Genomic DNA, 26071 nt, shown 5'->3' with positions numbered 1-26071 from the left:
AAATGCAAATGAGCTAAAGTATCGTCCTTGGTTTTCAAGTTGCCAATTGAATTGTAAAAACTGTATTTTGACTGCTGTGCTGGGTGTAGTTTTGCTTTCAATATTTTCCTGAACTGGCCTAAGCAAACCTTTAGCTTTACAACTTTCTTTTTTAAATCTGGTAATTCACTTCACATAATGATGACAAGACATTATGGAAAGACCACTTCATTCAATGTATTATGAAATTTGCATAGGAAAAAAGGCAACTTAAATTGCAGACAAAAAAAAAGCTACCGAATGAATCAAGATTACTGCTCATTAAGCCTAAATTACTTAAATATGAAAATGTATTGCAGAACATTTTTATAGAATACCATTAATTCTGTGTGCAACTAATTTAGCCGAATCAATTTAAATCAAAATGTAGACTGAAATCTGGTAGTGCTGCACAGTCAGTAAAATGTATTAGGACTTTTATGCCTCAGAAAATAATGTGGGTTATAATATTCACATTTTCAGAGTCTGTCTCCTCACTTTATTATTTTCTGTTCCTTTTATTGAAATATAGTATTTTAGAACCAAATTTCAATGCATTTGACTATCATAATACAAATGCAATTTCCAATTATCCATAATCATCTCAAAGAAATTTAAACCTTAATGTGTTTTTGCAAAGTACAAGTTATTTCTTTGATAGGCATCTCAATAACAATCTATTTGAATTTCCAGTGAATGAGAGAAAACACTGCAGTCAGCAACAAAACATCAGATTTTTTTCCCAGGCTATAGGAATTATATGAAACGTTTGGCAACATACACTCATTCATTAGTTTCCAGATGATTACCATTTAAAACTAATTATTCAAGTACCACTATCACAAAAGGTAGTTCAAAATATTTAGAAATATACAATAACATCCAATGAACATTCCTGTTTTTATTTTTTTCTTTACCAGTGGACTTCTGTATCAAATAGTTAAACATACAATTTGATGCATGCAATCCGTGAAACTTTCAAGTTGGTGGTTTATAAAAGGTTGCATAGATTATTGCCCTCTGAAACAACATACTGTATGAGAACAAAACTGAACAGAGTATCAGAGAAACTTCAATGCTTGTAATCTACAGTCACTATTGTTTATATAGATTCTTATATCTAGCGGTGACTGACTAGGTTTCCAGTTAAATTAACAGAATAACTTAAAAGAAAACAATGCATGGGCCTGCTACAGTAGTAACAACAGGAGGATGCCTTGGTCAGTTTGGTGGAAATTGTGTAGTCACACTGGGGCATAGGGATTATTGTAATAGCAAATCCATTTTTAAAAACTTAAAAAAATAACAAAAAAGGCATCATTTCCCACCAAAGGAATGAACAGTTTTTAGAAACTGAACAGTAACCTGAAGTCCTCAGCAATTCATAATATTAGCATGCAATTTGTCAAATGCCAAGTTAAAACGTAAATGTTATCGAGAAATGTGAGGTTACATTGTGACTGGCAGTGCACTTTGAAATGAAACTTCTTTACCATGTAATGATTAATTGCAATTAACTTATTTTTATCCCCTTTGTACCAGGTTTAAAAATATTACATTAGACTAGATATGTACAAAAGATAGAGCAAAACAAGGATCTTGAATTTAATAAAGAACTGTTAAAAATGGCAAATTGTAATCAGGCATGGGTAGAAGGGACACTTAAGTACTTAAGACAGAAACCTTATGTAGAATTCCTACATTTAAATCTTATCTGCAGGATCTGACTAGGAAGTATTTTAAAACAGATTCATGTGAAAGTCCCACATCAGGTCTCAAGCAATTCTGGTAATTCTTGGCCTCAAATATAGTTGTCAAGTGATGGGAAACAGTGGATTTAGGTACATGCCATTAACACCTCTGGTATCAATAAGCCACTTTATGCTCTATTGTAATGCAATGTATTGCAAATAATATATACATGTGATACCATGATGTATTGGCATTGAAAGAATAAAAAAAAAAAAAAAGCTCTCCCATTTAGAGGTTCCATAAATACAATGGTGTGTGAATGGAGAACCAAACTGGTTACATTTTTGTTGTAGGATTGATCAAATAGGTACTGTACAGTAAGGTTAATATTCACATTTTGAAATCCAGGGAGTTCACCTTATAAATTCTGGTTAAGTTTGTTGTTTCAATTAGCTTTCTACATTCGTTTAAGCTTTTGCTCACATCTCTTATAATAAGTACTCTAAGTAGTTATATGCATATACAAGTTTTAATAAACACTCGAAACACTTTGACCAGAGGTGAATTGGCATGTTAAATGCACACATTTACTAAAGGTATTCTGATTTCAAATTGACCTTTAATGCATATACAAATAAATGCATACTCTGCATAACCAACTAGATAACATTACTGTAAGAGTTCCTTTAACTGTTAAAACCACAGTTAAAAGTAAATTTCCAGGATCTAACTCAAATTAATGCAATGTGGTCACAAATAGTGGTTACAAAATCACCAGATTTAACTTTGTTTTGCCTCACAGTATGTGGTACCATCTATTTCTGTACATTTAAATGTCCTAAATAGAATTTGTATTTGTTATTGAAATAGTTAATAAATATGTATATAGTTAGAAACTGTTGAATGAAAGAACTGGGAAACCTATTCAGAAAAATTCTACTATGAATAAAAACTATGAATCCAAGAAAATGGAAGGAATGGAGGGCAAATCATATAATGACTAGTAAATGTACCGAGAAAATGACACTATAATATATTAAACTGGGTATAGTTAAAATTACAGAGATTCAAACACAAATGAGACCTTTTAATAAGACTTTTGCCAATAATGATGAGGCCATAATTTGGAACAGAACTGTCCAGAAAGTTATATGATTTAAATGTTGTATATTAAGCAACTTTATAAATTAACATGTACAAGAAACCTTAATATGTACCTTTGTTCAATGGTTGTATCGGCTTGGAAATTTGTTTAAAAAGTCAAATTGTAGTTACAGGTGTCAAACTAGATGTAAAATTATGTCTAATTTATACACAATTGATTTTTATGGACCAAAGACCAAACGTCATAAAAACTTTTAAAAAGAAAATTGAGAACATATTCTTCATAAAAGGTCTGAGTGGGGAGCTGCATAAGCATGCAAGCTACAAAAGAATAAGGAGAAGCTAATTCCATACTTTAAAAAGTGAATTGGTTTAGGTTTGTTGCTAATGTTCTTGTTAATATTTAATATGACGTTTTACAGAAAAATTAATTTGAGATAAATAAGATTGTTGTTCCAGTCTATATTTTATCTAATGAAATTTGGCCATACAGCTGATTGTTTACTAAGCCCACAGTACATTCCATTTATTTGCATACATAAATTGCCAAATTTACTGCACGTAACCTGAGAATACATAACAGAACTGGAAAAAATGACTGTTTCCCCAAGGACAGCAGGCAGAACCATCACAAATTCAGCACTCCTCATATAGAACTGTTAATCAAGTTACAGCTCGCCACAGTCATCTCCGTTTCATTTTCACTGATGCTCCCTTAAGTCATGAAAGGGGATGATGACTTTTTTGTTCTGACTGAAGGTTTTCATCAACTGCTTATTTAAGCTAGCTGGTAAAGTGCATATCCAGTATGAAAATGTTGTCTGATGCATTTTTAAAGGCACAAATTGAGACTGATTTGTGCTTCTATTTAAAACAGTTCAACAGTCCTGAGACTACGAATTGAACCTTTTCCCACCTTGGGCCTGTTCTCCATTCTACAGAAGCTCAATAACCTTTGTTAAGATGATGCTTTATGTTAATAATCACTATGAAAATGCACAGAATATTCATTTTAATATTTCTGCATTCCTCAGGTGACACTTTGCATTAACGAAAATTGTATATTTAAGTCATATGCAGTAAATCAGAATGTACTGTATATGAAACACCATGGTCCAGGTTGTAATATGGGCATTCATGTATAAGGAAATATAAAACATGTCTACACAAAATTAGCCTTTGGGAAACAAGTGAGAACAAAATAATTGTATAAAAAAGGAACAACACCTCCAAAAACACCGAAGGGCAAACCAGACACACTACTTGGAAAAGTTGCCACTGCTGCTCCCACCCAGGGTAAAATCGTCAGGAACCAACAACAGCGCTTCAATAGTGCTCATGTTCGAGGGCGTCTCGGGACTTTGAAGAGAGAGGAAATCTGACATGTCCATATTGATCAAAGTGTCATTCTGGGCATCATGGGACTGGGATAGGCCTCCGTGCTCATCGGAAGTGGAGGGGAACGTTTGAGGCTGAGGTGCAGGGTTGTCCTGCCCCGATGAGCTCTGAGGGGACTCGTTTTTCTTTGCAGGGGAAGAAGGTGGGGAAGAAGAGCATGGCGGAGGGGGAGGGGCTGGCACGGGGGCCTGTGCAGACAAGCCGTCCTTCTTGCTGGAGTTCTTGTCTTTAACAGAGTCCCTACAAGCACAATGACACTGACAAGACTCCTCCTGCTTTATAATAATGACAGGGAGACTTAGACCTATTTGCTGAACTGGATTTCCTAAAACAAAACAAAAAAAGCAATTAGCTCAGCTACATGAAGTGGAATAATACAAAGCCAACTGGAGTCAAAAAGAACTCATCCTAATGTTTAAAGGTAGTGACAAGTTCATGAACTATGCAAATAAAATCCTTGATGTACATACAATAACCTCACACCTAGGTTGTTTTAAAAATGTAGAATATGTACAGAGGTAGATATATCAATTTCAATGAAAAAAGGCAGTTTACTGCAGGTACTCCCAAGCCTAGTCCTGGTGGGCCATATATCTGGCTTTATTGCAGCAGAGCTCTTCACTTGAGCCAATATTTTTTTTTTTCCCTCAAGGTTTGAAGATCTTTGAAGTTACTTCTGAAACCCAATAGTTAAAAGGCAACCTGCCCTGTTTAGGAAGTGAAAGTAATCAAAGTTCAGATCACACCTATAAGGTCTATTAAGGGTTCAATTACTTTACTGAGTGCTCATATTAAAAAGCAGCAGGTGTGCGGCTCCCCAGGACCAGAACTGGGAACACCTGACTTAGAATATGAAGTTGGTGGCTAGGAACAGAAACTCTGTTAGTCAAACACAAAGCATCACCACAGAATGCTGAACTGGCACACTTTAAGACGATTGACAAGGCAAAAGAGAAAACCACATGACTGGGGAAGCTTAACTGATATCAATGCTGGGTCAGTCTGGTTTGGATTTCAAGACATTTCACATATACAGAGAGGACAAGATGTCAACAAATGTTTCAGTGGTATTTGAGACCTTTTAAACATGTAATTCATTTACCATATTGGGAAACAGTTATATGTTATCAGTGGCTTACTTCTGTATAATATATTGCTGTATGCCGTATATGAGAAATTGTCTCTAAAAAATCTGGTTTACCGTATATTGACATTTCCTTATTATCAAAGCCATAAATATGACAGTTATGTTTCTCAAATTATAGATTAATACTTAATACTGCCATTGTATTTAACTTTTGGATTCAGCATACACACATACAAAATGTCAATACATTTTTTTACTATTCACACTTTGTAATTACGAAACTCTAAATCATTTATACAGAAATAAAAAAATTGAACATACCTGAATTTCCTCCAACTGGTATTGCTGTAGTGAAGAACACTTTTTCAACTTTAGGGCCTTGATGTTGCTGGGGGGAAAAATACTGCATATTAAAAATAAAAACTATTTAAACAATTCACGAAAGTACATCTGTAGTTCTGTGAATACCATCAGACAATGTTAGCCAAGTTTTAAAGTTGATGGAACTAGCCCAGTAAATATCCAAGATGTTCTTTAAAGAAACAACGGCTAAGTCTAAAACTTGGACTAAGGTCTTGACTTGGACTAACCAACTGCCTACAGAATGTTGCCAATAGATCATCCAAATTGAATATAAATTAAAAAGTGTCTGTAACTTGAGTATTTCTGCTGGAATTTTTCAGTTTCTAATACAAGTGCAGAAGAATGATCCAACGGCTCTACAGCACAAGACTTACCGTTTGTTCTGAATTTTGCTGTGCACTGGTTGCACCATTTAATATCCACTGCAAGTTCTGATCTGCCATCATGATGCTTGGCTGCAAAATAGTGGTGTTCTGGGTGGGCGTAATTGCTATAGTGGGGTTACTGGTCAAGACAGGGTTTGCAGCTAAAGGCACAGTCTGCACCATGGCTGGCAGCGACTCTGTGCTAGGGGCTGTGGTGGTGGTGGCACTAGTTACAGCTGCTGCGGGGGGCCCCTGGGGGCCAGGCTGAGAGAGAGGAGTTGTTGGCTGAAGGAAGTCAGGCTGTATTGGTGGGTACTGCTGTGAATTGGACTGGACAGGCACTTCTGGTGTCTGCAACACGTTGGGAGGAGTTCCAAACACAGCTGGCTGTGAGCTGTTGGCAACAGACGCGTTCGGAAGGGGTGCTGAAGGCGCAGGTGTTGGCTTTGAGGATTCCAGGGCATTGCCTTGCAATGATGACGGATATGGCATGGGAAAAGTCATGGGCGAACTGGAGTCTGCAGCAGGAGGCTGAGCAGTAGAGGCAGGTGCGCTTTCAGAACTGAAGGTTTCAGCCAATGCATCTGTAATTAGAACAAATAAAAACAACGTTCAATTTCGTGCAAGCAAAAAAAAAATCAAATAAAGCCTTATATGTAACATATAAAACATAAATACTCCAAATACTACATGCCGTAGTGGGTAAAAAAAAGCCATTACCTAATCAAATTTTCGACCTAAAACTGGCATATGTAATATCGCAGCGTTCAAGTGTTTTGTTATTGGTATGCCTAAAATGAACATACACTCTTGACGCCATTTTAACTTTCTGAAGTCTGTCAATGTCTTGGCGCATGTCTTTCCAGCTCATGTAACACCAGGGCCAGCGGTCAATCTCACAATCCATTGTCCACCCTGCCTGTTCCCATGGCAACACAGTCAGGCAGGTTGTCAATACTACTGGGCTGTAACTAAATGGCACTTACCTCATTACTGAGCGGGTACTCCCTTTTAGCTGATATTGTACTGCTTGGTCTTGGCTTTGGATCAGTGACATGGTGTTTGTCTCTACCGTGCTTGTGTGGATTTTTCCCCAGTGCCTTCTACTCTTTTTCCAGGTTGACCCCCCGCTTCGTTTCCCATGTTTCGCCTGGATTGCCCGATTCCTGTGTTTGGGCCTCTCACCTGCTTGACAACTCTATCTGGATTTCCCTTTTGTACCTCTGCCTTTCTTCTCCACAGTGCACCCACAGCTCTGTGACCTGCCTGCCTGCCTGCTCTTGTCCTGCAGTCTCACATCGCTTTCCCTGATCAGCAGCACTCTTCTCCTGCATAAGGATCACCCTTCAGGTGCATTCAGCTGTCCATTACATCACCAGGCTGTTTTGTGACAAAACACCTATAATTTGCTACAATTATCATGGAGTTAAAACTGTGAGCCATGCTTTTTTTTAGTTTTAAAATTAAAAATCATGTTTCAATCCAATTTCATTAAGTCTATTTAAGATAATGCCATTAACCGTCTCATTAGCATAGTAGTTAAACCTTGTACTACTGTTAATCAGAAATGTATATCCAATGTAAGACGTTTAATACTGGCACACTTACCATGTGGGTGAGCATCATCTTGACTAACACTGTTTTCCGGACTCTGAAACATCAGTTCAAATACCCTCACTGGTGTAACACTGTTTAGATCGAGGCCTTGAGACTGAAAACAGAAAAGGACAGTAATTTTCAAAACAAATTCTCAAACAATTAAAAAAAATATTAGTATTGCATCTGTGTGCATTAACCAAGTCTTTTGTAAAAAGTTTAAACAAACAAATATAAGTCTTACATTATTTGCATTTTCTCTCAGTTCAGTATCCGTGGAAATTAAACTCAAATCACTGAGGCAAAGTGAATGATTTGCATCCTGTAACAACCAAGAAAAGTAAAAAAAGAATCATGAAAATGGGTCAAAACAACAGCAATTTAAGACACAATTGTTGAACTCAAAATAAAGTTTAAGAAGTTACTTTTCTATTGAAATGCCATAAAGACCGCATCTGTATTTTTTAGATTATATTCTTGTAACATCTTAAACCAGCTAATATAAATTTACCCATCTCCAATATGTGTTCTATTATAATCTTTGGGGAAGAAAACTCACTTCAGACAAGGAATGACTGAGTGCCCCTCCATAAGGCTGTCCTTTATCATGTCCCTTCATGTGACTCTTGAGACTGTACTGAGAACTGAAAGTCTTCTCACAGCCATCACTAGGACAGAAGAAGGGCTTTTCTCCTGCAAGTTAGAGAACATTTACCCTTTAACCTCATGGAATCATTACAGAACAGAGTTTAGACTTACACAGTGGTGCACATGCCATTGGTTAAATAAGAAAATGAGACTTGGAACATCACAAAAATGTAGGGACCTTTTCTTTAAAAAATTTCCAGAAATACGAGAAATGCTTAACACGCAAAGCAACATCTTAGTGATGAAATGGAAATTTCCACTTCTGAAAAAGAGACAGCAGATTATGATGTCTGACTTCCATGTTATGCAGACTGAATGCAATTGCAGCACTGGTTTCATATTTAAGACCAGATAATCATGCAGAACATAATTGACAAAATCAATGCCAATATTTTGCAAATGCTTTATGAAGTATACGTTTTTTAAGATAAACATTATTGTAAAAAAAAAAAGCTTATTTTTCTCAGCTTTAAATGCGCTTGAACATGTGTGGTCATGTGAAAAACAGGCACTGGCAAATGTACTGAACATAAATTGACACGGCAAAGTGCTGAGATGAGTGCAATTTTAATTCCTAATTCACAGATCATAATGATTTATTAAATCAGTACACTGATCAACAGAACATTCAAACCTAACATGAAATGGCTACAAACAGCTGAATATAGAACCACACTTTTCAAAAGCACCCTTGAACATACCGGTATGTGTTCTGACATGCGTTTTCAGATGGTGACTGGCAGCAAACGCTTTGCCACAGCCGTCATGGTCACACCTAGAGAGACCACACCAAAGTAATTACTCTCCCAGGGCACTTCGTTCATTCAAACGTTTAGAAAACAGTTACACATTCTGCAAAAAAAACGAACCAAGAAAATAGTCTCTTTGCCCGACCATCACATATAAGGCATTTCTTCTACAAAAAAGAAAAATAATTCACTAACACTTCAACTAGGGTTTTAATTCAGGGTATTTCTTTAGAGTTCATTACCAAACACAGGCAGAATTCAATAAAGCACACAAAAACAAACCTTTACCTACCTAAATGGCTTTTCTCCTGTATGAGTTCGAATATGCTTCCTCAGGTCACTGAGAGTTGTAAAGTACTTAGTGCATCCTTCTGATTCACAGTTAAACGTCTTCCCTGTGTGAAGTCTCTGATGTGCTTTCAATCTGTAAACATACCAGTGAGATTAATATTTTTCTGAAATAGACACAGCTAAATACTGTTATTATAATGGAAAGCTTGCAAATATGATTACTACTCAATGGGATTACTACAAGTACATTTGGGATTAAATTTAACTTCCTTTGAAATAATGACTACATTAAAACCATTTTTGCAACAAACGTGGTCCAAATAGCTGTGCATAATGGTGTAAAAGTGCACATAAATGCAGGTGGCTTTTCCAAAGCACTACACAATGCTTTCAAATATGTTTGGGTAGAAACAAACAGATTAAGGACAATTAGTCATCAGAAAGTCTTGGATTAGATACATGTAAAATTCAGCAAAATGGTGTGACAGTATTTCAGATGACTCTATCGGGAAACAAAGATTAAAGGAGAAATGTGAAACTGCTTTCTGTAACACTCAGTCAAGGTATCCAAGATAATTTTACTGACACAATGAATTATTCTAGATGACACAACACAAGGTAATATAGTTATACTGTCAATACAGATTCACTTGGATAGTTGAATATTTGGTACAGACCACACTATTGCATACAATAGCAAAGCTCACAGCCTGAACTGGATTACATGTGTTTTTTCAGAGCAACTATACTATATTTTATCAAGCGATATAATTCAGTAAGCTCTTTTATTTCCTCCTCAGTTTTATCAAATCAAGAACATTTGAGTCCCCTTCAGAAAGAAAACTATCAGACGAATCCCTTTTGCTTTAAGTAGCTATTTCACTTGGAATGCCATACTGTAAGTCCCTAGAGTGCAGAACAGAATTCAAAGGCTGTGAATCTTGATGACGATAGGGAACCATCCTAATGAAGTGTGAAGTAATCAGCTCTGAAGGTTTTTGCCAGTCTCTGAAGGTCATACATCAGTACTGGATGCTTACCAACTACATCACAAAAGCTACTGACCCTCCTAGGAGCAATGTTTCAATGTTTATGACCATAACCTTTAAAGCGTACATTTCTAGTGAGACTCTTGCTTTTCACAACCAATGGAAAAAAAAAAGTTGACTAATTCCTTCCAAGATTGGAAATGAAGGGCTTTTAGGGGAAGAAGAATCTCAATCTTATTAAACTTTTAAGGTCCCACTGTTTTCACTTCAAGTACATAGGCTTAATTAATAATCACTACTTTTCAAAACCAATAAAATATGACACTGCAGCTCCGCATGGTTCTGATATGGGAAATGAAAGAGATTAAGAGGGACAACACACTATAGCACTGGCTGATTTTGCTGATGAATTACAACTGACACATTATCAATTGCTCCACAATGTTCTGTCTCTACTGCAATGCCAATATATGCCTGTGAATGTTTTAAGCAATTAGGACTAAAGTATTGAATGCATCAAAGAGAAGAAATGTTTTTAATACCCAGTACAAAATAAAAAAAGACTAACAATGGGGGGAAAAACATTGTTCTGTAGTATTTCCAAAAACCAGAAAAGAAAAATACAGAAAAAACATTAAATTAAGAATTCATTGAAACTGAAAAATTAATAAGCATTTAAGACTATTTTTTTCTTTTTATGTAATAGTTGAAGCCTATTTTACTCTAAAAAATGGCATTTTAATTTCTGATTTGTTTCTGCATGAATATTAAAAATATAGAATAGGAGAAAGGGCTTATATTTTTTCCTTTGATAAGCAGGGAACTGATAGAAATTCGGTCTAGTTTAAATCAGCCCTTTAATATAACAGTCACTTCAGTGACTGCAGAGTAAACAATGACAAGGATTCCTGCTATAAGTTAAAACTGCATTAAATGCTGAGCCTATAAATCAGATGGTAGTCTTGAGCACTGCAGCAATGCAACATCCATAAACTACTGTTATGAAGATAAAAGATTTGTACAATGTTTATAAATCATTTATAACATTAATGCTTTCATGTTAAATTAAAAGTGACTGCAGAGTGCCCATGTACAGAACATGACAAACAGCACTTTAATCAGCTTGAAGTCCACTGCACCTACTTTCATTACCTTTCAACCTAAATAAAGACATTAAGCATTTCTTCCCATTTACTTTTTAAAAAGCAAAAATATTAAGAATGCCATTAATGCTCACATTGGCGTATTTTCACTCAAACTGACAGTGATGGAGTAAGATATTCATTAGAGGAAAATTAAGTCAAAATTTCGGTCTCGGATGGAACTGCTTCTTGGGCAAGTTCTCAAATGCGTACCAAGCATCTTCATCATAAGGCAAACATTTATTTTGAGGAGATAAGATCTTTTTTTAAAGCCATGTGCCTACCATGCACCATTAACTACCTACAGACACATAGGTGGTTATACAGAAAGATATGAAATCTTTAGACTGCAGTCATTAGTGTTGTTTTTGTCACTTTTCAGAGTATGCTAACAGGTACTTCCAATAGAGCCTTAAGCATTACCAACGAATAGGCCCCCTTTTTATTCATTTTTAACATAAAATGGTACAATAAACTTTGTTCAGAGTCTAAGCAAAACAAAACCTGAAACAAAGCAAATGAACCCTTTCCAGGTTGGACTCAGCATTCAGAAACATTCAGGCTTTATTTTGAATAAAAACCCTCATCAATATCCTACCCTGAAGCCTTAACTTATGTTGCAATACATTTAGCTTCAAGATCAGTAAACTAAAACCAATTCAGACTCAGAGGAAATATTATATAAGTGCAAAAGTTCAAGACATACAGAAAGAGACTATCACAAGCACCAATTTATGTGGAACCTGTATAAGCCATCTACTTATGATATGAGACAGCCACCTGCCTTTCTCCACAGCATTATTAACTGATGATTCAAATAAGATAAAAAAATCATTGAAAACAATTCTCACAATTAACAGCTTTCTAACGTGAAATAGTGAACGCTTTAAGCATAGGATAAGCCACAACTGATAAACTGGAATTAGTACCACAACAGCCTTGAAATAAGTGGTCAAGAGTCCATCATCACAGAGTACTTTAAGAAGACAAACCAAAACCTCCAGTGCCAGTACACCCATTTGTATCAAAGAGATAATCATACAAAACATTCTACTACAATGTCAATGAGCACACTATAACAAATTACTGAATAAAATTCAATCCACCTAAATAAAGTGCCAAAATAGGGCAAAGAATATTCATTAGGAAACGTCCCAGTACTTTAAACCACGACTCACAGTAGAGTATTTAAGTTTTGGCATTAAATTCCACATGTACCATTTAAAACCACTTCCACCCTTCAGCAGCATTCCGAATTCAGAACAGTTCATCCTACATTGAATCACAATCCTAATCTCAAAGACAGAAGCACACCACTGCCTCACCTGTACAGTGTATTAAATGCCTTTTCACATCCTTGTACATCACATTCAAAGGGCTTTTCCTTTGTATGAACTCGTACATGAATTTTCAGACTGTAGGAGGTAAGGAAAGCTTTGCCACAGCCTTCCTGGTTGCAGACAAATGTATACTCCCCACGGTGTGTCTTCTGGTGAGTCCGCAGGTTCCCTGCTGTGCTGTAGGTACGAGTGCAACCTTCAAACATGCACTGGTACCTTTTAACCTGGAAAACATTTGAATTTTTTTTTTTTACATACACATATAGTATGTACTATAGTACATAGTTAAATACACAGGACACACAATTTCAACAAACCATTTATTGTTCAGAAGAATACGTTTTCAAGGACTAAAATTCAAAGTCAAAATGTGGTGTGTATTGAAAACAATGCAGAGAAGCACAGTATAAAGGTACTCTATATATAGCCAGAAAAAAACATGCTATCCACTAGTCTTCTTGGAGAAAAACCAAGCAAATAAAAGGAAACTATAGTAAACAGTAAATTTTAAAATCTTTCTTCCCAACATATAGTAAAACATTATAAATGCTCTTTTAATGTAGGTTAAATTGTCTCACTGCATGCATGAGAATATAAACGTTTCTGAAAACAAAACAAATTGCACCCTTTGAAACATATCAGCACATAATGAGGACTTTATCAAATGATTATAAAAGAAGAAAAAAAGTATCAAGTACAATACATGATCTGAAATGGGTATTCAAAGTTGCCTGGCCATAATTCCTAACTGATGGTTTGCTTTCCATAAATACTGTATTAACTAAAATAGCCTAAACTTGTCTTGCATCACTGTAGGTTACCCAAGAGAACATTCTGGGCCTTTCCTGTAACAGAATGATGTTTTGAACAATATTCTTTCCTGAAAAATATTAAATCCTGATTATTTCAATAGTACTTTTAAAATGGACAGTTCAGGATCACTTCTAAAGTGTCTAATTAAAGTATGAACATGGTTTAGATATCCTCTGTACAGAGACTAAAGTCACACAGTAGGCCTACTATAATGTTAAGTAACTGATTAATAAAACATTTATGCACAGGAGAAATAAAGAACTTGCAAATGAGAATTCAGACTTGCTCTGACAATTGTAAAGATCTTGAATTTAATGACTCAGCTCTTCTCAGCAGAGTAAAAGGGACAGAGCACAGCAGTTTTCCAGAAAGCTCAGTTGCCGAGAGCTGGCCTGGTTTCAGGTACCCAGCTGATTCGCTCTCAACAATAGCTTCAGTCTCTCAGCTGCACACCCCAGGGCTGAAAACAAGTCACACTCTTTGCCCTGTACACTCTACAATTAATGCATGTATTCGACCACTTCAACACACACACACACACACAAAAACTTACTTCTTGGTTCTTAGTCTCTATATGCGATCTCAATTTGTGGTAGTATACAACTTCCTTCCACTAATTGGGGATTAATTGCAAAGTATTCTCCCCCAAACCGCACTTTGAGGTTTTTTCTAAGCATGGGGATTTTTAACGGATACCCTCAAAAACCAAAACTTCAAAGTTGAATCCACAAAAAACGATTTCATCCTATAAGGCTTTAAGGCATTTGGAATGTTGGTGACAAATACACTAGAATAAAAAGAGCCTTGCATTTAGAGAGCACATATTTCTTAAGTTTGGAATGCAATCTATATGTATGTAGCACAAGTAAATGACTATTCACATCCTTAAAATTAATCTAAGATCAATTTGAGAGAAGAGCTAAAAGACCTTTTACAATCCAACTAAGCAATAAGAGAATTTTTCTTTCAAATAATGTCTTGGTTCAAAACCAACTATTTTACAATGTTAAATGCACAAGCTATACCAGGGTTTCTCTTGCTTTCCTACTTTGATCCAGATCAACCAGCAATAAACACGTTTGAACAAGTCTACTGCTTTTCAAGACACAAGAAGACCATTTTACAGACACATTTATAATTATAAATGTTTGAGGTGTGTTCAAAATTAAATGGTTCTATTTCAATCTCCAAGCCAAAATGGAAATAATAACTTTCAGACATTTTAAGTTTCAATCAGTTACTCACAGATAATATACATTATAACTGGTTAAGCAGGAGTAGGAACTAGAAAGTGCAAGAAATTATCCTGTAAAAGTCTCCTTTCAGTTTAACTGGCTGTAAATCCTATGATCCATATAACATCTTAAATATAGAATGGTTGAAGTAACATTTAGGAGGAAACTATTGAAGTTAAACATTACTCTAAAAAATACAGCCCCCACCTTCTTTGCTACACTGAAGATCTCAATTGTCTTTGCTAATGGATGAATCTTAAGAGTCTTTGAATGCTCCAGTATAATTTAGATAAATCTACATCAAATTATCAAGCTGCACTTGTAGGATCAATATAGATGTGCATGCATTCTGTAACTCTCAGTTCAACTCTCTAATTGTTACCTCTAATCAAACAGAAAAAGAGAATTGATCAAAGTTATAATACTAAACAAGATACTCTATCTCAATGTTGAAAACCGATACAAGCAAGATATTGTAGGTTTAAAAACCTAAGATTTTTTATCCATACTGTAATAAAACTACAATAACATTTTCCCTGACAATAAAGCAAATATTTAATGAGGAAAGTCACATGACTATCTTTATTGAAATAATTATTGAAAATGTATATTAATTCAGCTAGTAAAAGATACTTTACTACAGTAAATCATGGAATATGATCCCAGTACTCTAATTTCTCTGGAATACTTGGCAAAATAAATAAAAAGACCTATAATGTTATGAAGACTATATATCAGGTTTCACAGCTTCAGCAGACCATTCAGTGTTTGGTAGATCAGTATCTTTATATTTTTGAAAGTACACATTATCAAATTTTTGAAGCACCTGAATAGAAAATCATGATTAAAAAATATAAAATCTGCAATAAATGACAATATGTCTTCTTTGAAATGGAAGAAGCAAAAATAAATGTAGATTTAAATCTTAATGGAACAGATACACTTAACGTCAAACATCAATGAAGTTCCAGGCAAAACCGTGCAAAGGTGAATGAAAATTAACATGCTAAACACTTTTATTTTGCCTGAGCAAGACATTACATTTTCATTTATTCAACACACGAGAGACTGATAATTAAGTACAAGAACAGCCTTTATGACATCTTATGTTTCCCCTGAAAATGACTTACTGTGAATATTCTAATGCCTCTTAAGCAAAGAAACAACACTGCTCTGATCTGAGGAGGAAATACACACTTTACCAATCAATTTAACAAATACTGATGGAGGCAGATTTGCGCTTTGCCTGCCAACTCTATAATTATAGAAACAAATGATCCCTGTACAATATCAACACACAGAAATTGCTTCTTTTGGTGATGTGTAGGATATATTACCCTACTGTACTACAAAACTATTCCATCTTTTTTCTAGTCTGCACACACTGTTGAATCACAAAAACCAAATACTTAATCAACCCTGGCTCGAAAAGACGACACTTTTTCTTTTTTGGGTATCGAACATCTTATCATCAAATGCTGCAAGATCTCCAAGCAAAAATCAGACATTACACATTCAAACAGGACACCATGTACATACAGTACAAAACAGCTCTTCACAGACAAAGCTACTGTACATTTACAATAGCCTATGAAGTGCTAAATACATGGAAAAAGTCTAGTGTTAAGTCACTGAAAAGCTTATAATTATTTAATGTATGAGAACTTGTCAACGGTAATCCCTTTTCTCATTATGTTTACATGGAAAGGGTGGCAGAAGATCCATCATAAACCTTCGCAGAGCAGAGGGGGCCCAGGGGATGTACAGCAAGCTATGCAAATCACTAGCTTTCATTTTCCATTCAGCAAAAACAAATTAACTCTCCCCTTAGAATGAACTCATTTTCTGGGATCTTTTTGTAACACTTTCTTCTAATTATTGCTTCTTTATGGTTTGATATTCTGGACACTCCAATAACACGCAAGAAAATGCACAGCCAATTAATATCAAGATGTCCTCTGTATTCACCTCCATTATAATGAAAGTGATAGAGAGCTACTGTATTTTTCTGAACTCGCTTATGTGCCTATGGCATGGTTTAAGCAAATGACTTGACAACTCTGAGTGCTGCATAATTTTACAAACAGGTCTGCCTTAGCTAAGCACAAAAGGAATCATAGCACATTCTTCATCTGAATATTGACTATCAGTTGTTTTTGATTTTAAATAAATTCCCCTAAGAAAAATTATAAAAGATCAGTGATATCCAGTCAACTGTAGCCTACACGGGCTGTTAAACACTCCATTACCTATTGGTTTCATTATTTTAATTTTGTATGCATGCGATTAATACTGTAAAGACCAGCCATTAAAAACACATGATTTTAATGTTGATACCATTGGCTCAAGGGATCCTTGCATATTCCTTTAATAGGGAACTTGGACAAGTGGGGAAAAATGATACAGAAAGAATAAAAGATTTATGTACCTCTCTTTGCTTGGTCTCTGGACATTCTGAATGCAGGGTTAGGGTTGCCCCCTCTATATTCCTTGGCATAGGAGTAGAACCTGGGTTGATAGTAAACTGGATCTGATCAGGTGAGATTGTGTGATGAACATATCCTTGTGACATTCCTTCATGATCGGCCATGAAAGTCAAGCCTTCCTCTGATCCCTCTGCTAAAAAAGTCATGTTGTCGTGCCCACATTGCCCATCCTCCTCCTCCTCCTCATCCAAGCTTATCGGATCCTGCTCAATGAGAACAGTGGTCCGATCGTAAACTGTACCAGAGGAGGAGGGCATCAGTCCATTCTTATCGAAGCCCACCATCTTTTCTTCCTGCGTCAGTTCATCCTCATCCACCTCCACCTCAAAATACATGATGTCCTTGTGTGGGCCATTCTCACCCATGGTCTGAAGTCGCTCAGTGCCAGGTGACTTTCACAGCGCTGAAATTTTCTGAAAAAAAAAAGGAAGAAAAGACTGAGCTGGGAGTCAACCTTCATCTGAAGAATTATTAGGATTTCCAGAAAAGAAAATCCAGCCCTTTTAAAATTATTACATCAAAACAGCATGAGAATGCCAATATGAACCAGGAGAAACCAGGGTGTAAGCACAGAAGTATGTTCTTTATTTCGATTTTTAATTTATTAAATACTTCAACAGAATTAAAAAATACCACTGAGGTTGGCTAACTCAAAAAGGATAAAATTTCTTATGCAAATAGAGGAAGGAATAAGTACAATATCATGAAACTGAAGTATTACTTAAGTATTTCAGTTTCCAGTAGAGGGAAAATTTAAATTGCTTTATGACCATTTCACTGTCATACTTAACAAAACTTTGAATAATTGTGATTTAGTGTTTTTTGACTTTGTAGTCATTATCAAGCATGTGGAAATCAACGTGAACATACATTTTTACTGATTCCCAGGACAGCTGTGTAAGAATTGTTACTTTGCAAATCACAAAACTAATTTGCGGAGTATTTAAAGTGTAAATAGGACAACCACAGCTAAAGCTTTGGGCAAAATCAAAGCTGGTCCACAACTTTCACACACATTGTAAGCAACTGCAAAACACAACCAAAGGAACTTGCCAGTACTGACAACTGAACATGTTCTCATTCTATTTTAATTTCAATTTCTTGTTGCACAGTAAACCGAAGCTCGAATCCTCGAGTATGTGCATTCGGAATATACCCACAGATCCACAAATTCCTATTTAACTCTGAACGTAAAGACCTCCAAACTCTCCAACCGATCAATCAAGCAACAGATCACAACGTATTCCCAACCTACTGTATCAACCGCTTTACGAATGTTTTTTTTAAAAAAAAAACACGTTTTCTTGGTCTCTATCTACCACGACAGGACGAGAGTGAAAAAGGAAGGCTGCTTTTCTGGCCTGTGTACAACTCGCAACTTAGTTTCAAAGCCCACGTAAAACACGAGCGAAACATACAACAATATAAAACAAAACAACACAAAATACCTTAATTTCGCTTAGGAAAAATCAGCCTTCTCTCTGTACAGTAGTAGTACAGTAGTAGAGACAGTACGTCTCTTGAAGGGTTCCAGATTTAACTAACGATTGCTTTTACAGGCGAAAATGCTGGAAGTTTGAAGCACCCCCTCCCAAATAAATCAAAAGAAGAAGCCATTTATCAGGACAACACAAAAATACCGAATTTCAGATCAATTGGGCAGAAGTAGTAGCCAACATCAGTGTACATGGATGAAGGTTTAGGTTGTCTACAAATTGTAAGACATATACAGTATATATACAGTATTTCCCGTTTCTGTTGAACACGCTCCAAACAGTAACCCACTTAGCCAACGTTACTTAATTCAGTGTTGTTAACGACGCAGTGCTTAATGTTCCAGTTTTCTGAATATCGGGAATAATGTGAGCTCCTGTCTGTGCACTTAGTCTGGGGTGTTCGTTGTTGAGAGGATCTTACTCACGGGAATCCAAAAATCTAACTGACAGATCGCTGATGTCAAGAAACAACTTCAACTTTCGTACTAAATGAAATGGCGGTTAAGCAAATAAGGAGCAAACAACCCTTCACAAAACAATTTATTGTTACTGTAGATGTTCTAACGAAAGCTCGGCCAATAAGGCTACATGAAAGGCATCATTTCAGTGGCTGTATGGCTGGAGACGTTTAACGTGAGAGTCACATCGGGCACAAACAAGACCGGAGTACAGAAATCAAATTCTCCTTTTCGGCCTCCCTTTAACAGAAATGCAAAGGATTTTTACCGGTGTTCAAGAGACGCCGAATAGGTCTGTCTTTCGGATTGCTGGCGATTTCTTCTCTTCCCCTCCCAAGCGGCACCATGATTAAAACAACAACGTCACATTTCAGCTTCCTTTTCACAGAGGCATCCTGGGAAGGCCGAGTTTGACAGGCTATCGCTTTCAAGTGAAATAAAACTTTAAAAAAATAAACACGCGTTTAAAAAGAACCCCGCACTCGCCCGAAAGTTTGTTAATCGACCGAGAAACATTTTAAAAGCGTTATCTTTTTTTTTAGGAGAAGGCTAACACTGCCCAATAAACTAACCGGTTGTCATAGTAACCGCTACGTGTTTTTATATCCACCTGTAAGGTTTTATCACATGCTGTGCCAGAGAGGGAAAAAAAAACGTTTTTGTCCTCATTGCAAAAAGAGCTATAATGTGTTTATGGATAATGCACGTGTTTCATTAGAGGCAAGGGTGTAGCGGCTAATACTATAGCTGTAGACAGAACATTATCGCGAAAATTATAGTCATCTCTGACTACTGTGATATAGTTCAATAGCTTTCAGTGAAATTGCATTATTTTTATATTATTGTTTAACATTACTGTTATCACTATATACTGTCTACTATAATTAAAAAATTCCCTGAAGATGTGACTAAGTAGTCAGGGTTATCTCTGCTAATCTGCAAATTAAATTTAGTTTAATTTAGTTCAGTTTAGGCCTATAAAAGAGATATCATATCTATCTCGGCACATACAGAACATAACCTTTTAAATTGATATTCACTAATCTTTTACAGAATACTATACGTATTTTCCCCTCTGTGGGACTTTTGAACGTTTTCTAAAAAACGCCTCTTGCGTCACGTTACTCACGTGATTTGGTGGTTCAACCAAGGGTGGGTCACGGGATTTTTTTAAACAACCGTTCAATAGCAACCAAATTCACAACGTTATCAATGCTTTAAGAAAAATGGCTACAATTTGTAGCATTTTATTTGAACATCAGATTAGGACAAAAATAATATTATTTTTTTCCTCATGTACTTTACATTTAATCTGATTGCAGTTAAAGGGAACACATGGTCACACAGGCCCTATTTACTCAGAAATGATAATTGTCTAGTTAATCAGCACTAAATGACAGCCAACAAACTAATGTATTCCAAACAGACACACACGAAAATTCCCCAAACCCCTTTTGAAACATTCTGAATGTTCTCAAATGAGAAATTATAGACCACACGACAACAGACATCAAACATCTCAAAACATACTGTACAGAAGAGAACTTTAATTTTTTTGTCATATTTATAGAATTTTATGCGCATTTCCCCCCTTCTGCCACCTGTGGGGGAAATTTGAACAGTAAAGACTGAATACCTTGGTACATAGAAAAAAGTTTAGAATTTAAACAGAAAGAAATCATTCTACTGCGATGGACTGGCGTTCCGTTTCATGTGTATCCTTCGTTCCCCTTGTTTGCCCGGGATAAGCTCCGACTCCCCCGCACCCTAAATTGGATGAATCTGTTAAAAAATGGGTTGGCTGGATGGAAATTATTCTAAAATTGTGCTATCAACTGGTAAGAACTGAAAATTGAATATTTTTAGTCTTCAACAGATTGCCAAGGAATTTGAGTCTAGTATGCAAAGTCTGGCGAGACTAAGGGATTAATTAAAGATCAACAATGAAATGACAGACATAGAAGTGGAGATTAAGAGCACAAAACATTTTGGACTGGAAATAGCAGTAGCTTCATTAACCAAGAGTTCTCGGCGTTTGGAACTGAGTGCTGATCAAAGCTGCAAAAACTGACTGTCATCTTTCTGGAAGCAGTTGAAAAGCTTTAGTAATCAAAGGAACAAAATAGGTCTAATGGCCTCACCTTGTTAGTTATCTGTTGTTATATTGTTCATTTAGAAACACATTTGCCGTGCAAGAAAAAAATGTTCTTGGATATTAAATACTGCAACGAGAGTCTAGTGGTAGCCAAAAACAACACTGCAGTTTTCTTTTCGCAATCGGTATTTTCTGAAAAGACATGGCTACATCACCCAACGTGTATTTTACACAAAAGCAAAGGCATTCTCATGATGTACAGTAGGTGACCAATGTATTTTCTTATTATTGCAATATCTGTGACTGATATGAAAGCAAATGTCACACTCTAGGAGCTACAGGTAAATAATAGTCAGAGCTCAGGCTTCAGAATGCGAAATAAACTGATCACTGACAGAAGAAACAAGGCTTCTTTCACCAATTTTAATTTTATGCAGGACACAGCATCAAGATCAAGATTTAGGTTTCACAAATGTTTATTAAGACATTTCATTTCTATCAGCTTGAAATGAGCTAAACCCTAATATCCTAGCAATTGTTCCCCATCTTTAACGTTCATGTACTGAAGATGCAATTTTCTGGTAACATTTAAAATTCATTTGAGGGTTAAAAAAAAAAGAGGTAAGTGAGCCCGTTAAAATAAACACTGCTTCAACCTTAAGAGCATCTGACACTTGTTGGCTTGAATAGAATTATAACTGATGAGACAATATAATAACCATTCAGGATTTGTGTAAGCAAACTGTTCTTTAGATATCTCCCTCAAACAGAATGGCTGATTGCATTATAGGATTAACACAAACAGCATATAATTACTGTCTGGCTGTAGAACATGATATTTTCATGCACAGCTTCAGGATCCTTCTAGAGCCAAAAACAAGGGTTCATGTCATTGGTAGTACACAGGTACCTCTGCAAAATCTTCCAATTGCATAGAATCCTGTGGGCAGAGTTTATTTCAAAAATGACTCTACAATCTTAAGAGAAACTGCTACATCCCAATATTATAATAAAACACTCACTCTTTATACAAAAACGTTTTTTTTACAAATCACAACAGAATAATAAAACATCTTTTAATTACCCTTTAAATAATTACTACAAAAAACATACAAAATGTCAGTTTTTTAAACGCTGTTTAAAGCAATACACAAACAGCTCGTTTTAAAACCCAGCTCGGCTGGGAAACATTGGGTATGAAAAAAGGACTATACATATGACTTCTGTGCATTTCTGAATTTTGCTTTATAAAAAAATAAATCGGATACTGTACAGAGCACTACAAGATACACATCTCTGCTGCTATGTTGAGGGAATCGGGAAAGGATTCCTTAAATGAGGAAATGTGCAATGAACTCCTGGGCTTTCTTCTTCTCCGTGATGTCTTGCTTCGATTGTGACCTCAGCAGCAAGGCACCAAAAATAGATGCTGGGGGCGACAGAGGTGAACAAGTTAATTTATCAATGTCTACAATCCTGTCATCTTTGATCCTTCATGCAAATGCCAAGCATTTACAGAATAAAACCAGTAGTCCCTTGAAGTGCATGCAGGATGCCAATTTGTTTGTGTGCAAGAGCACCATGCTCTGACTTCATCTTCACAGAGGAAATAAAAACACACACACGTTAATACAGATTATTCCCCTGCTATTGTGGTTGGGTGGGTCTGAGTTTGCAAGAGTAGTTTTGGATTGCTGCAAAACGTCATCTGAGCTTGCAGTGCTCTCAGGAGGTTATATCACTGATGCTCACCGGCCTGCAAGCAGGGTTCATACTTGGGTGGTAGAAAATGGCAGATCGTTCTAATAAGTGCACTCTTTGGAGGAAAATGTACACGCCCCCACCACCTCTCCCTGCTAATGCAGGAATAAGGCCTACAGCGATACGGTAAAAACTGATTCACAATTCAAATTGCCATGTCTGTCTATAAAAAGAAAATATCTTTTAATTTTATTTAAATAGAATATAAAAGATTTTGGTTCAGGTCTGAAATACATTTTTTGTGCATGGATGCCACTGGCTACTATGATAGAACTTCATTACAAGTTTGTTTAGACCCCACAACAATGATTTTGGACTTATTTCCTCAAAGGCATTTCACAAAAAAGCCTTCAAACATCTAACAAGATCACCCATAAAACCAAACATGCACATTTAGAGTTTTCTCCAAAATACTAATCAGAATTAAATCAGCCTTAATTTAGTTTTTTAGTAGCACAGTCTTTCAGGAAGGAAAAAAATTGTATTCCAGTTTCTTCAACCATTAAGTAAAACAAATGAATTCACATGATTAAGTAACTTGAGCATTGAAATGCAACATGACCAAAATCCTGAATAAATAGGTCTCAAGAATGTACTGACTGAATTCTAAAGGCTGGTGAATTAAGGAATGTAGAGTACAGCACAAAAACTAATTTACACACCCTTTACAGTTTAATGATATTTGTTTTAAACACCTGCACCCCTTCAGAATTCAAAACTCTAAAAGAACAGGTTAGGTGTAACCATTAGATGTAATGTATTCAAGTTAGAAACCTTTTTTTAGAACTAATGCTAAAAAATGGAAAAGTCCCTACAAAAATAAAGGGAGCAGATAACAACGATTAAACACACCACTGTAGCTGGAATGGTTTGAAGCTCCTGAATAATTCATATTGTTCTATATGAGCCAGATAGGCCAGTGTTGGTTAATAGTACAACAACACATATCTGAGCCACACTAAACCATGAAAAGAAATATTTTGAAGTCAGTGTGCAGATAGTGTTTTCTTTGTGGCTTCACATATTTTCTTGTCAACAATCTATTTTTTCTGTCACACTAGTCAGCCTTTAAAAAATAGCATAGAGCTTTATAATCTAAACTTGTAGACATTCTGGATCTAAGCATTGAGTACGCCATGAAAATAACTCAGTATATGCAGTTGATACAGAATCTGAACACTGCAATAATAATTGATGATTTATGCAATGTATTACTAAAGTTTAAAATACAGAGCTATTTTTATTAGGTAATAAATAAAATGCATTTGTGGACATTACATAAAGGTACATTTAACCGAATGTAATAAAGAATAAAACAATTTTGTCACAAACTTCATTAAAATTAAATTTCTCATTTCTATTGTATTAGGAAAAGGAAAGCTCCATCATTTATGGGTAACCGGATGCTGATTTTTTGCGTCACATTTCTGCAATTTCCAAATGCAAAATTAACTTGTCAAAAATTGTTGAAAACTTACATCTTTAATACTTGTATAATAATTAACTGAAAAAAATTAAGACATTTCTGCAAGTAGATCTGTACCTAAAACCTCTACAGAAGTGAATAATTCTTGGCCTTCCATAGAATACATTTTTCTAAAAATAATATAAAATGCAATCAAGAATAAAATTGCCTTACAAAAATAACCATGCTCTAAGAGTGAAATATCAACTGATATATATATTTGTAGCATTCTTGTAATTTAATTTCCTCTCCCGAGTTCTTGTATTATTACACAGCACAGACTGTGGAAAGGTAGGCCAATATTGCACTAGAAAATTTCCCTGGGGAATTCTATATTTTTAAAACCCAGAACCTCCTGAAAGCTACAATTCTACCACAGAACTGAAATATCTTTTATATTCTCCCTATGTCCAAAGTCTTCATCATATCAATAGCAACATGTAATAAAATAGGTTCTTCACATATTCAAAAGTGGCAATTATTTGCTTTGAAAGCGAAATGTGTTGCCTTTTAATGGTGTTGTATAAAAGCACTTGAGAAAATGTTTCCAGGAATTCACGTTAGAAGGTAGATGTGCAAGGTTTTAATCATGCATGTAAAACACAAGTTCCTCTTTCAAAAATTTCAAGGACAAAATACATTTAGGACTTAAATCCATAATAAAACCTTAGGAAAACACAAGTGAAGGTGGTAGAATTAATGAAGAAGTAATAAGTAGTTTACATAGCTAAAATATTTTTGAATTAATTATACTTTTTTAATGCAGTTTCCTATCAGTTGCAGTTTGTGTGGTGTTATATTGTTGTTTGTACAAATAGCTTTCATATTGATGCACTTTCGGTAAGCACTTTAATCGATCATTTTATCCACTAATTAAAAAACTCTTTGGTTTGTGATAAGTGACACAGATAAAACACCTAAATCTATTGTCTCCCTCCTCCTTACCGAGTGTATTGACATCCAAGTGATTGTACGCAGCATTCTTTAATAACTCTCGCAGAAATGCCATTAAATAGTTGAACACATTGTTGTGGCATGGAGGTAGCTTAGAGATAACCTAAAGAAATCACAACAAATAAAAATGAATTAGTCTCACATGGATTTTTTTCATTCTCTTACCCAGTGGTTTACACGGCAAAACTTTAGATCACTGAAAAGCAAATAATCCTTAGTTGTGTGTTAGCTGTACACATAAATCTCTTTTTCACACCTGTGCTTCATCATAGATCTAAAACAATACTTTTCATTTTCTCTTACAGAACACAAAACTACCGGATATCTCAGATTTGGTAAACGAACGTTACTCTGCTGCACGACAACACACAGCATGGGATCGAACCCATGATCATCCAGACCAGCCCGCGCTCAGGTGAATAGCTTCACCAGCTCAACCACCCTGGAGGCCCCAGGCTCCGACAATCTGACCTCTTTTTAAAAGGGGAAATGGAGGATCTACACAATACCAATAACGAGACTGATG

General features: G+C 35.7%; 2 protein-coding genes across 4 annotated transcripts in view; both read right to left on the bottom strand.

The window, feature by feature from the left end:
- Positions 1-916: 916 nt before the first annotated feature.
- mtf1 (metal-regulatory transcription factor 1) lies at positions 917-19637 on the bottom strand. The gene is made up of 11 exons (XM_088933517.1): positions 19539-19637; positions 17259-17729; positions 12768-13006; positions 9313-9444; positions 8973-9046; positions 8183-8316; positions 7868-7945; positions 7636-7738; positions 6037-6611; positions 5621-5687; positions 917-4537 (listed from the first exon to the last, which is right to left on the bottom strand). The coding sequence occupies exons 2-11, from the start codon at positions 17679-17681 to the stop codon at positions 4074-4076; spliced, it is 2289 nt and encodes a 762-aa protein (XP_088789643.1). The 5' UTR covers positions 17682-17729; positions 19539-19637; the 3' UTR covers positions 917-4073.
- Positions 19638-21774: 2137 nt separating this feature from the next.
- The window catches only part of inpp5b (inositol polyphosphate-5-phosphatase B), a 28279-nt gene continuing 23982 nt past the window's right edge, over positions 21775-26071 (bottom strand). For all 3 annotated transcript variants that reach the window (XM_088933514.1, XM_088933515.1, XM_088933516.1), the window contains 2 exons: positions 25537-25648; positions 21775-22794 (listed from right to left, as the gene is read on the bottom strand). In XM_088933514.1, the coding sequence (XP_088789640.1) occupies positions 22697-22794; positions 25537-25648 (210 nt within the window). In that variant the 3' untranslated portion in view covers positions 21775-22696. The remainder of the gene's footprint in view (positions 22795-25536; positions 25649-26071) is intronic.

Source organism: Atractosteus spatula, chromosome 14, assembly GCF_055471065.1.
Source record: "Atractosteus spatula isolate fAtrSpa1 chromosome 14, fAtrSpa1.hap1, whole genome shotgun sequence".
Classification (NCBI taxonomy): domain Eukaryota; kingdom Metazoa; phylum Chordata; class Actinopteri; order Semionotiformes; family Lepisosteidae; genus Atractosteus; species Atractosteus spatula.
The sequence above is the reverse complement of the archived record's forward strand: the minus strand, read 5'-3'. Positions and strand labels throughout refer to the sequence as shown.

Bases quoted from the DNA above. Each gene is read 5' to 3' on its own strand.
- mtf1 (XM_088933517.1), bottom strand. From the start codon at position 17,681: ATGGGTGAGAATGGCCCACACAAGGACATCATGTATTTTGAGGTGGAG. The intron at 13,007-17,258 runs GTACATAAATCT...AATGTTTTCCAG, and splicing joins CAGAGACCAAGCAAAGAGAG to GTTAAAAGGTACCAGTGCAT. The intron at 9,445-12,767 runs GTGAGGCAGTGG...GTATGTTTACAG, and splicing joins GCATTTAATACACTGTACAG to ATTGAAAGCACATCAGAGAC.